Source organism: Taudactylus pleione, unplaced genomic scaffold, assembly GCF_031769625.1.
Source record: "Taudactylus pleione unplaced genomic scaffold, aTauple2 ptg000828l, whole genome shotgun sequence".
Classification (NCBI taxonomy): Eukaryota; Metazoa; Chordata; class Amphibia; order Anura; family Myobatrachidae; genus Taudactylus; species Taudactylus pleione.
The window spans coordinates 334,716-347,871 of record NW_028285230.1 but is presented as its reverse complement, the minus strand read 5'-3'; the positions used below and the strand labels follow the sequence as shown (position 1 = coordinate 347,871).

The window sequence follows — 13,156 nt, the reverse complement described above, 5'->3', positions numbered from 1 at the left end:
GTTGAAGACCCCCTGCCCTACGGGCTGAAAGAGTAGTAATGTTATCAGTTACTGCACAACCTGCACCTGGAATAGGCCAGCCCCTGGATATTTTAGTAAAGCCTAGAATTGCGGGATACTAAGGGGTACATTTAAGAATGTTTCTAGAAATGAAAAGTGGAGGTGTTGCCCTATAGCCAGGGTTGCATAAAAATCAGAAAAAAAACAAAAAACACTGACTTGATTTAAATCCGATTTTTTTGAACTTAGGATTTTTTTTTAATAAAAATTTTTTTTTTTATTTAAATAAACTTTTAAAAATTTAAAACGTTTACTTCAAAAAGAAAAAAAAAATCATAAAAAAAATCCTAAAGTAAATGTTTTAAAGTTTTACAAGTTTGTTAAAAAAAAATATAAATTTTTAATAAAAAAAAAATCCTATTTAAATCAAATAAATCCGTTTTTGATTTAAAAAAAATAAAAATACAATCCGATTTTATGCAACCCTGCCTATAGCAATCAGATTCTCGCTATAATTTCTCTATTGCATCCTAGAAAATGATCAGCAGAATCTGTATGGTTGCTAAGGGTAACAGCATCACTTTTCATTTTTAGCTTTAGTAAATCTACTCCCTGTGCTGTGCAGAGCCTTACAGGGAACCATGCCCCATATATTACAGCACTCTCCCTGCAGGCAATAACTCTTATATAGAAACACAACAGATATCTGACCACAATCATTTTGCACAACCAGCTCGTTAGCATTTCTAACAGATTCAAAAGTAAATAATATATATATATATATATATATATATATATAAATATATATGCTTATTTGTAACTGTAAAATGTTGAATCAGAAGGACGTGAGAAGGCGGCAAAATGACACATGGAGGATCAAGGTATATATTCACTTCATCAATTGAAAAAAAAGTATTTATTGGGTTACACTATAGTGAGAAGAGTTGGATAGCTTGTTACAATTTTGGCAGTGTGTTTCAGAGCATTATAGAGGAGGTCTGACATGACATTTCCTCTAGATACGGACATTAGATGAGTACAGATCACAGTCCCTGCTGACTAATGCCAGCACCGGATTTACAGCCGATGTATTGGATGAGAAATACGGTTTGGTTAATGCTTTATCAAATGAAGGAATTCTTATTGTTGTAGTGATTTCAGCCAGTACTTTACATAAAGAAGTAGGTGCGTGACTGTCCTGTACCTCCGACAGCCTTGCTTAGTCCCATGGTGGGGTTTGGATAAACATGCAGATAACTACACAGAAAAATCACATGTTGGAGTTGGTCAGTAATTTCCATTTATCAGGGCAGACCTGAGAACTGCTGCCATTTAAAATGCGTGGCTAAATTTGAAGGGAGGGGTGCATGTCTTAGCAGGAGTATAATAAACTAGGTTATCTGCAAAAGTGCCAAGTTGCCCTATGTAGGCTCATTTTGTTCCCAGGAACAAAAAGAGGCCCCTAATGTCTGTAGAAGTCCGCTCAGAACACATTCAGCTGTTTCTGTTTTCCTCCAAGCCTTTTGTCCTGCATACGTTCATGCTACATTTATATACAAGTTACAATATACAAAACAGTTTACAGCGACTTAGAAAGACAATAACGTTACACACCTTTCCTCTTCATTCTGAAATGTAGCAGCGCAGTTTATTAGGTGTAGACAAAGCAATTTAGTCTGTGGGATCCAACATTTAAATAAAATTTGCAGTAACAAAAAAAAAAAAAAAAACACCTCCCATTTTGTTCTTTTCTTTTTTGCAATTATTTATTTTGAACCAGAAGGCACCCTTATCCGAAGCAGCGATGGACACACCAGAATAACATCTGGGCTAACTGCTGCAGGTCAGTCTGAGGTTTTTAGTCATACAAATACCAACATTTTCCTGGGCAGAAACTGGCAAATCACTCCTTTATTGACTGAAAATCTGGGTTCAGATCACTGAGATATAAGTGGTAACCAAAGCCATCATCAGAACCACTTGTACATGCCTTGCATACTGTATTATCAAATAAGCTCATTATAGGCAGCACGTTATCTAGAACTGCATATGTCCCAGCAAATAACTTAGTGCCTCTTTCTGCAACTACTACTGTAGGCACTGAGGGCCCATGCAAGCTGCAATGATGCATAGAACAGATACTGGGCCATATACAGTATAATGCTGGCCATACACCTACACGACCAGCATAAGATCCGATACATCATACGATTTCCCTCCGACTCCCCGGCAGCAGGTTTGTTGTATTTCTTAGCACAGGATCTGTCGTAAGATCAATCCTGTCTCTCACAGGCTCATAAGGGAAACAGTCATTGAAATGACTTGAATTTCTGCACGATGGATCACATGAACAAAATAAACATCACGATCTGCACACGATACGATGGACAAGATGTGCTGCACATCTGATCATAAGATCAGATTATAGGAGCTGCGGGAGCGCACATCGGATCTTATGTTACTAAAATAATACACGATTTTTACACGATCCATCTGATGACTCATCAAAAATCGGGCAAACGGTCCAAAATCGTGCAGGTGTACGGCCAGCATAAGACACACATTCATGCCAAATAGGAACATATGACAATCAGATGGTGGCAAAGCACATGGAAAAATGCTTTAAAACAGGTAATTGGAAAAGATAAAAAAATAGATTCTGTAAAATGTAAATTTTGGTAAGAAGGTTCAGTAGTCTGATTAATAGCATGCAAGGTCGTCTCCTTGTGTTACTAGAGCCCTGGAAACACCTAGAACCCTGTCAGAGACTTCTCTTGCTTCACTCACTCAAGTAGCCCAAATGGACCATAAGACACAGGCACCCAGAACAGATCTGGTGCCGAGATGCCATGGTTCCCACATATCGGGGATAGCTAGTGACTGAACACACAGCACACACGTCATCCCTCTACATGTCCTCCGGTATCTAATGATACTACTCAGTAGTTGGGATGGCTAGTAATTATACATAACTTATCTGATCTAAAAATGGCCTAATTACAACGTACAACACCAACAAATAAATATTAATAGTGGCATAAAAAAAAAAAATCTGGATTATTTTAAAGGGATAAAGTTTAGTGATCTTTATGTAATAGTCTAGGAGTTAGGTGATGACAACAAATATTAGTAGTCTAGGATTGGGTATGGCTTGCCGGCAGTCGGGATCCCGACAGGGTTATAACATGCAGACACTTGTTGGTCGGTATGCTAACCCTCCCTTCCTGGTGCCTAACCCTAACCTCCGCTCCTAGTGCCTGAACCTAAGTCACCTTCCCCCCTCCTAAACCTAACCCTCCCCCTAACTCCTGATACTTACCTTCAGGATGCCGACATTCAGTATTCTGGAGCCGGGATCCCGACGGTCGGTATTTAGCGGTATGCTGACTACATCCCGTCTAGGAGTTAGGTGATGACAGCAAATCGATAAGAGGTTTCTGTGCGGTCTTATTAAGTGTGTTATATATTTTTACAGTGTCCATTGCCAAGATATTTACCTACCCAATATATCATTAGTGTATATTGCATTATTAGTGTTCTAATTAATAGAGTCGGCTATTATCCCTTAGTATTCCTACCACTATAACAATCTGGTCACCTTTCCCTTTTTTGTACCCCAGAACCTTTGCACTAATACAAATAAATAAGTAAAAATAAAATAAAACAGAGCAGATATGCTGTGTGTTGAGGGTAGACTAAAACGCGACCTATCAACTCACTAGTGACTGCAAACTAAATGTACCCACAGCCTGTAGGCCCAGTAGTCAGCCCATACCAGATCATGAAAAACCGATACCGGGCAAGGAACACAAAACTTCCAGCAGCTATGTATTACAAACTTCCAGGTGCGCTACAATATATTGTTTTAAAAAGAAAACCAATTTAAACCAGCGAATGTCACATCCAGCCCGCGGAGCCCTCACTCACAACTTTCCGTCACTTTCTGCTTTATGACTTGCTGGCCGTTTTACTCTGCTGTAATCTACATCAGTCCCTGCTCTTCTTCTCCTCCCCCCCCCACCCCACCATGCGTTCCCTATGGCCCTTGCACTTATTATGAGTAAGAGGGGAGTCAAGAGATGTTTTAGGATAACTAGGTGGTATGAGAGGTGCTTTGAGATAAATGGAGCTCAAAAGGTCATTATGACCGTGTTTCGAAGAAGTGTGTATTGGGAGGGGTCTTTTGGGGCTAATAAGAGTTTTGAGTGTGAAACCAGAAGTATGTAGAGTCTACGGTTCTAATTTAACTACTGATATTTACTGCAATGTGTATGTCTTTTGAATGACTGGGGGGGAGCACATGTGGTCCTTGAAACTCACTAAAAACTAGTGACATAATTGCAGCAGGAGGCACAAACCAGCCACCCACACTGGGTGCAGACAAAAGCAACAACATATTGATAACTACATTCCAGGTCCAGTTCTTATTCTCAAATATCTACTAGAAACAGTTATGTTATAACACTACAGAGCAAGCTTCAGTCATTATGGCCTATAACGCCAGGTAACGCACTTATCACTCAGAGGACATAACTCTAACAAGTTACTAGTGTTCAGATTATATTAACAGGACATAAACCATAAAGAAAACCCTATATGATGAATTATAGTGGCAAACAGAATCCTATTTCCACCATAATACTTTGGCTGGATTGCCCTGCATAAAAAAAAAAAAAAAAAAAAGTATTTTAAAAATCTGAAGAAAAAATAACCTACAAGATCTAGACATCTAAATATTTGTTTTCAAGCAATCTAGCCGATTAGCGATTTTTTTTTTTTTACAGGGACTTTACCAACTTGTAGCAAAGATGAGGAGAGTGTTTTGCCAATCGTAGAGAAGAACCCAAATAAAATGCAACATATGTGTAAAAAAAAACAAAAAAAAAACATGACAACTGCAAAACAGGATGATGAAACATTGAATGGGGTTATATTATACACAGGTACACAATTGCGGGAGGGGAGGTTCTGGGGTGTATTTATACACATTAAAGAAAAATATACAGTTTGTTATGCTTTATTAAAACTGTAATTCATGTTCTGACTGGCCGGCCAATATGGATGGTAGAAATAAATAAATTTACGAACAAATCTTATGGTCGGTACAAGGCGGTTTGAAAGCAAGCTGGAGAAAATGTCACCTGTTCTTACCTTTTGCAATATATTCCCATAGTGCTTTGCTGAACTACCCATAAAACCATTCATGGAATTAATCGGTGACCCCCCCTTGTGCCTCTGACATTTAAAGCATTCTCTGTATTACTAACCGCAATAGAACATGCAGAAGATACCAGCTTTGTTTACCAGATAAACTAAATAAAAAAGTCCATGGCATTAATAATAATAAAAAATAATTATCTAAAAAAAAAAAAAAATGGCAAATCTGCATTAAAACCCCCATATGCCAAGATCTACAAGCGCATCCAGAGACCACGGGGTTTAACAGGAGTGAATGCACAGTGAAAAATAAAAAAACAGATAACAAAAGGTTGCTGCTAGAGCATTTGCAAATAATATATATGCATATAAAAGTGACTGTTAATACAGTGCATATATCCTCCAAGCGCCTCCTAGTGGCACATCCTGAACCCTTCTAGGCACTTGGAAATAACCAAACATGCTTCGTTTGCCCCATGTGATTGCCACCGTACCACCCACCGTGTATAATTCCCACAACTTCTAAACGGACGAGCGAATTCTACCCTGAAATTCCCTTGCTGCAGTTTGCTTGGGGTAAGGCAAGGGATTCTCTGGAAGAGTTGGATGGAAAAGGAATTATATACCTATCCACAAAAGCATCCCAGAGGAAATCAGAGGGGTTAAAAACACAAGGGAGTGGTCAGTCTGCTGCTCTTCCTTTCTAGCAAAACTTACAGTCGCAAGCCTTCCTTCTCCAAACATAGGAGCACTTTCTTGTTTCATCATAAGATCCAACGCCCAAGCACCCTCTCTCCCATCCGCAGGGTCAGCCACGTTATGTAAACGTAAGAGAACAGATTCTGTTTAAAGCTACAACAGGACAATGCGTCAAATTATAAACTTATATTTGACCCTCAGGAGTTGGGCTGCAAACTGTTTAAGTGCTTACGGGTGCAGAACCCAGAGAGGCGTTGGCCATTTTCTGCACTTGATGGGCTAATTAGGTTGAATATTTCAAGGCAAGGTTCCCGGTTGGGGGCACGCAACACTGGAGACAAGCCAGTTGGCCTGCCTCATTCCACGACGAAACCTATAGTATTCTCTGTCAGAGCAGCCTTTGTATCACAAGTCCAATATACATTGTTATTATTTGGTCATTTACATAAATGTATAATAGTTTGCTTCATAAGCGGATTAGGCCTCATTCTCCGTCAGGGAAGAATTCGCTAACACAGTGTCCGGCTGGCGGGTCATCCTGTCCAGTTCCTCCTGGACATTGGTCAGTACGGGCTTCTGTCCTGTGCGGGGAAGAAAACAAACCTATTAAAGCAGACAAATGAGGGGAAGTTTGTTAAGGTTTATTATCACCGAAAGGCTGATTTATGAATTTAATATATAAGGGATAAGTAGACCTTTGTGACGCTTTCATTTTACATGTGCAAAAGAGTTTACTTTCCATTTATAAGCCCTAAATACATTAAAGATTGACTGAGCTTTTATGTACGGTATTATAAAGCTAGAACCCCAGATTATTATACACATTTATACATTATGGGGAAATGTAACAGTCTACGAGATTTCCAGCCAATTTTTTTTTTTTTAATGCAGCAATAATTTAAAAGGGAAAAGCAGGTTGGTTTTGACTTTTAAATGATTGCCGCCTTAAATGAGCAGGCTCGCCGGAATCTTGCTGATGCCTCTTGCAGGCCATTACATCATGCAAATAAAAAGAAAACACCACTTTTTTTTTTTTAAAAACACCTTCCCCTCATTTATTTATATAAGGGAAGCTGCGAAAAGTCATTGCAGGCTATTGCTGGGTACACACAGGCGGATATATTAGCCGATCAATTGATTGGTCAATATATCGCGTGTCCATCGGCCAGTGTGTACCAGCAATATGTCTGAACGACGTTGTTCACAGAAACAAGGAATAGTCTGCGCTGCACAGCCGATGGCAGATATATCTGTTCATCGTGCGGTCAGCCGACCACTCGTACGCCTGTAACGGAGGCTGTGGGGAGGGGGTCGCAGTGTGACCCATGGCCAGATGATGGTTATTCAAGTGTGTATGAACCACCATCATCTGCAGCTAAATCTTTTAGGTGTGTACCCAGCTTTAAGGATCAATCCAATTAGCCACGATGATTCGCTCTCGCGAGATCGCAGCTAACAGATTGACCCCTTTAAGAGTTTCTTTAAAGATGTATGTTTAGAAATAGATATGATCTATTACTCCTACTGTAACTGAAAGGAGAAAGTGGATTCATAGACATATCGAGTCGGCTGTGCTGCACGATCAGCCGGTCACCCGTACACATGCAGAGACAGCTGCGGGGCGGACCTGCCCCTGGGCCAACAGTACCCGCGGCTGCCTGGAAGATGATGGTCGTTCAGTGTATATGAACAACCATCATCTACAGCTAGATCTTTGCAGTGTGTAGCCACCTTTACAAAATTACAAAGGTTTAATGCTGTAGAAGATGACAATTTTCATACTGTAATCTATCAATCAGGAGCTGTGCGGACAGCAGCCATGAAATACCGAAAGGGTTTATAATAAAATGACGCTCCCTTGCACCAGGCTATGAGGGAAGTGATTTCATGTCTGAGAAGGCAGAGTGTGAATGCCAGGCTACAGAAAAGCACCAGTGTGGGTGCCAGCAGTTTATCTCATGTTCTAGCTTAATGACCTATGTATCACATTCAAGGTCTGATAATCCTAATAAAAAGTGGGATTTAGCATCAGCTGTGACCACAGTTTCACTAGGAGTTATGAATAGGATAGGCAGTGTTTCAGTGATGTCACTGGTTCCCATCGTGACCCACTAAATGTTGGCTCAATCAACAAAACAACCCCCGCGTGCAGTTTTTATATAACACTGTTGAACAAAGCTGCAGTGTGACATCAGGGTAACACTGAACAGTCATGCTTAATCTCCAGACATGTACATATTTGGGTTTAGTGACTCTTTGGGTATGCGATATCTTGCTGCAGAGTGTTCTGCTTACCTGACTTCTTGGCTGAGCTCTGTGCGGACCCCGGCCCACTTGGACTACCGGGAGATCCTGTCTTTTTACTCAGGAGACTATTAAAGAAACTGGCCAAAACCCCCTCACTGGCTGCGGCATCTGTAACAGGCAATGACATGGAAATGTGAAATCACCAACATGTACTAATAACCCTTTGGAAAAGGGATTCTGTGTTTTATAGATCAGCTGGCAGAAGCAAGAAGTAAAGGCTCTTGAAAGCTCGTTCTCACTAGTCCGATGTAAATGCGCTTTAGAGATTAATTGGTTTTAAAGGGGCCATACACAGCAAAATGTCTTAGGATTTTAAACGATTTTCCAAACTATCTTTAATGCGCATTCATTTCAGTTATAGCAGCCACACCAAATGCACTAAAACTGCGTGTGAATAAATGATGTTTGCATGTGTAAATATAACTATAAAACATTTAAAAAAAAACATTAACAGACATCATATAAAGTTAATAGTTCAAAGATATATTTGGTTATTAGAAAACAAACAAGTATTAATAGGAGTCTATATATAGTGTAAACAAGACCTTATTGTCTGGAGAAGCTATAGACACTTTGGGGGGGGTGGATTCAATTCAGCGCGATGTTGAATAGCGACGGGAGGGAGCTCCCGCAGCTATTCAATACACCGCGCTGTTAGGTCAGGCTAAGGATTTCTTCTCGCACCCCCTGGGGATGTGAGGAGAAATCCGACCAAAGTGCTGGGCGCGCGGCTGTTTTTCTGCATAGCACGGCGCTAACAGCCGCGCTCCCAGTTGATTAAACACCCTCTTCTAAAGGGAAAAATATATGGTATTCATATCCTACACAGTAAACTCTGTAAGCAAGATTGTCTATCATGCAACCATTAAGGCAACAAAGTATTAAATTGGATTGTTCAGATGACGGATATCGTATTAGGATGACAAAATTCCTTGCCATATGGTGTCAGATAAAAGACAAAGATTGAATCATGCTACAACAAAATTGCCTATATAAACGGTGATTCTTACACCATCTGGTGTCAGCAAACAGCGATTGTAGCAATCAAATTATTAATACACTGACATGGTGAGGAATAATCAGGACATATTGCAATCTCTATCTGCATGAAGTCAAACAATCTTTCAGTGAATCTGGGAGAGCATGTAGCGTAGTGGCACTGAAAGGGTTAAATCCTATTGCCGCAACGTGTTCTCTCTCTCAGAGCAAGTATTTCCTAAGGTACAGTAACGTATTAAGCATATCACTTGTAAGATGCAATATGACGCGGACTATATCGGATTTTAATAGATGGTCACATCTTCCTTTGTTCTACCTGGGCAGATGTCACTTGTACAAAATTATCTGTTTTCCTAGATTTCTCTATGTTTTACAAATGCTCCCAATAATACCATCCAGATCAGACCTAGTCCTTTTAAACAGAGCCCTGACAAAATTGATATGGGCAGGTAAACGCCCGAGAATATCGTTGTTTAAATTGCAGCAAAAACGGGACCTGGGAGGTATTAATCTGCCATGTCTGCGCACCTATGCTTTGGCAGCAAACTATAGAGTAGCACTTGATTGGATAGGAGGCTCTGATGTGTATACGAAGCGACATATAGAACAGGCCATTATCCCTGATCGTAACCTGATCTCCTTGCTGCACACCCCCTCAATATCTTTCCCAGTCTCGATAAAGGAAAATCTCCTAATACAGCCCACATGTATGGCGTGGAGATTAACTAGATCTAGTTTGAAGGTGTCAAAATCTAACTCATTATTTTTACCACTGTGGGGTAACCCAAATTTAATTCCAAACGTAACCTCATCAATCTTTAAGGTGTGGCACACGGCAGGACCATGCTATGTACATCAGTTCCTAAATATTGATGATTTCTCGCTCACAGCTACAAGATAAATTCCCTCTTCTTCCAATACCACTATTTCCCGGGAAGCATTCTGGAAGCAGACTGCCTAAATACCGGCAGCCGGCTTCCCGACTGTCTTATCCCGGCATGGGTGAAATGCCGGGCGTCTAGATGTAGACGCCCGCATTTCCCAGACCCCGGGAGACCGGCATCACGATCGTAGTGATGCCGGGCGCCGCGAGCGGACAGCCGCGGGGGGTGGGGGGCTAGAGTTAGGTTTAGGGCTCCCAGGGGGGACTTAGGGTTAGGCACGCCCCCGGGAGGGTTAGGCTAGGGGGAGGGAGGGTTAGGCACCCCCCCGGGGGACTTCGGTTTAGGCAGCGGGGAAGGGGGTGGTTAGGGTTAGGCACTTAGGGGGGAAGTTAGGGTTAGGCACCCCTAAGCAGGGTTAGGGGGGTGAGGTTAGTACATACTTACCTATCCACGATAGAGATTTCCAGCGCTGTCGGGCTTCTGCTGCTTCGCACTCTGCTCCTGTCGGGCTGACGGGAATCGAACCGCCGGCGGTATTTCATACCCATTCCCTATTTCCCTTCTTACAAGCCGTGAGTTATGCTCAAAAAGTATCACAAGGCTTGAAGTTAGATCAACTTTGCTCCCTAGACAGAATGTTGTTTTTTAAGCCTAAAGACCCCCTCTCCACCTCATCCATTTATACACATTCACGTTCTACTCTAAATTTAGAAACTGGTTTGACAGGATTATTAAAATGGAAGTTAGACTTTCCTAACCTTTCAATGACAGGTATTCTAGAGGCCTATATAAAACTTAATAAAATTTTGTCCTCATCTTCCTACACCGAAATGCACCAGAAAATGTTACACAGAGAATACTTCACCCCAAAATTAAAATGTATTATTGGAGACGCAGTAAATTCCAACTGCTACAAATGTGGTGCTCCAGAGGCGGATATTATGCATTGTTTTTGGTGTTGCCCTCGGGTTCGGGTGTTCCGGAGGTTCCTTCAGGATTATATTGTTAACTGTTTGAAGATTAGGTTTAAAATAACTAAAGAATGGTTCTTTTGGGGAATTTACTCCATTAGAAGTAGTGATGGTCTGACTGAAGGCCCCCATACATCAGAGATTGATTGCAGCAATCGTGCAATTTGCAATCGATTGTGTATAAAAATCTTTCCCTTTTTCAATCGATTGTGGCATCTCTGCAATCAGCAATCGATTGAAAAAGGGAAAGATTTTTATACACAATCGATTGCAAATTGCACGATTGCTGCAATCAATCTCTGATGTATGGGGACCTTAAGGGCAACCACATTTTACTTATTAAATTGGCAGCAGCTGCTAAAAAGGTCATTTTATCACAATGGATCTCATCTGATCCACTTCCCGTAAATTTATTGTATACCAAATTTTCCTTTTATTTTATATGGATTGGACAGAAGTTTCTTTACATAAAGAAAAACAGACGGAAATCTTTTTTGAAACATGGCTCCCCTATATTCACACAGTTTCGGATGTATTGAAAGAAGCATCAAGACGGTGCTTTGGTTCAACGGAATGGTATCAATTGGAAGTTCTGGGTTCAGGAATACCTTTCTAAATGATGCGGATGGCCTTATGACCAAATTTCCAAGTTTCCTATATGGGATTCATATATTTGTTTACACCCGCTTTCTGCTGTATATCTTACGGATATTTATTTGTTTGTATGTTATTGGATATTTTATATCAAATATTTGTATCTGACATTGTATTTTGTTCTTTTTGTCAATCTGTCAATAAAAAGAAAAAAAAAGATGCTATATGACCTGGTGGTGTGTGTCCTGTACTGCGCAGTCACGGGGCACCCGGGATCCGTACCTCACTCTCATCACTCTATTTGTCTGATATTCTAGTATCTGTGTGAGTCCTTTTTATACTTCGTTTATTATAGATATTAATAAAAGTTATGTTTTATTTATGATATTCAAGCTGAGTGCACCCTTATAGAGGTCCTTGGTTGAAGTTCTTTTGGACCGATAATCCCTTTTGTCTGATTCCTAATGCAGAGTAAGGTACTGTGGTTAGATGTGATAATACAATGTCATTTGTTGTGCATTATGTATGTTTCATGGCTTTTGTATACTTCCCACTGCAAAATGAAATCATGTAGGTACATTTATTTATATTCAACCTCCTATTACACAGCACTTACGGTCTATGGGGTCTATTTACTAAGCCTTGGCTGGAGATCAAGTGAACGGAGATAAAGTACCAACCAACCAGCTCCTGTCATTTTTTAAAACGCCAGCCTGTGACATGGCAGTTAGGAGCTGATTGACTGGTACTTTATATCCATCCAAGGCTAAGTAAATAGACCCCTATTTTCCCAAGCGCACACACAGTAACACACACTAGGGTCCACTTGTTGCCACCTGCCAGTATGTTTTTGAACTGTGGAAGGTAACTAGAGCACCCAGAGAAAACGGCTGTAAACATGGGGAGAACATACAAACTCCACACAGACAATGCCCTGGTCAGACTCAAACAAATATAAACAATACGTTAATGTGTTTGTTTTTTTTATGTGCATTTAGCTTGGATTACATTGAAAGGTAGCAAGATTTCAGAATACAGTAGGGTGAGCTAAACTGCACCACAAACACTAACGTGTTCCATCTGTAATGAGTTTCCCAAACCTTAAACAGCTTATCATAATCCTCTATAAATGCGATTTGTTTCACAGCTAAGGAAGTTACGGCTTTATAAGTCTCAGCTAGTGATGCTGAGATTTCCCTCTGATGACTTACCAGGCTGGTATTGAAAGAGTGATCATTGTACAACACTTACTCTTAATATTAGGATCTGGTTTCTTTACAGCTGCCATGGGCGAGGAGCTGGGAACAGTGGTGGCACCAGTACGGCCGGGGGTTCGAGGGGAACCTGTTGGAGCTCTGGCTGGAGACTCCTGAAAGACAAAGACATCTAGGAGTTCTTGTTGGCAGGAAATGTACTGGGTGGGTAAGAACACTGTAGGACATTTCCCATCAACCAGGAGAAATTGAGGTGTGTAGCACATAACAGCAAATAGCTTAACCACGCACAGATAATGACACATTAACATTAAAAGGTTTCTCCACAAAG

The 13,156-nt window shown here is 40.7% G+C and overlaps 1 protein-coding gene across 1 annotated transcript in view; it reads right to left on the bottom strand.

The window, feature by feature from the left end:
• Positions 1–924: 924 nt before the first annotated feature.
• DYNC1LI2 (dynein cytoplasmic 1 light intermediate chain 2) overlaps positions 925–13,156 on the bottom strand; it is a 56,425-nt gene continuing 44,193 nt past the window's right edge. The window contains exons 11-13 of the mRNA XM_088458340.1: positions 12,863–12,980; positions 8,152–8,271; positions 925–6,437 (exon numbers count right to left, since the gene is read on the bottom strand). Coding sequence (XP_088314466.1) covers positions 6,334–6,437; positions 8,152–8,271; positions 12,863–12,980 — 342 coding nt within the window. The 3' untranslated portion in view covers positions 925–6,333. The remainder of the gene's footprint in view (positions 6,438–8,151; positions 8,272–12,862; positions 12,981–13,156) is intronic.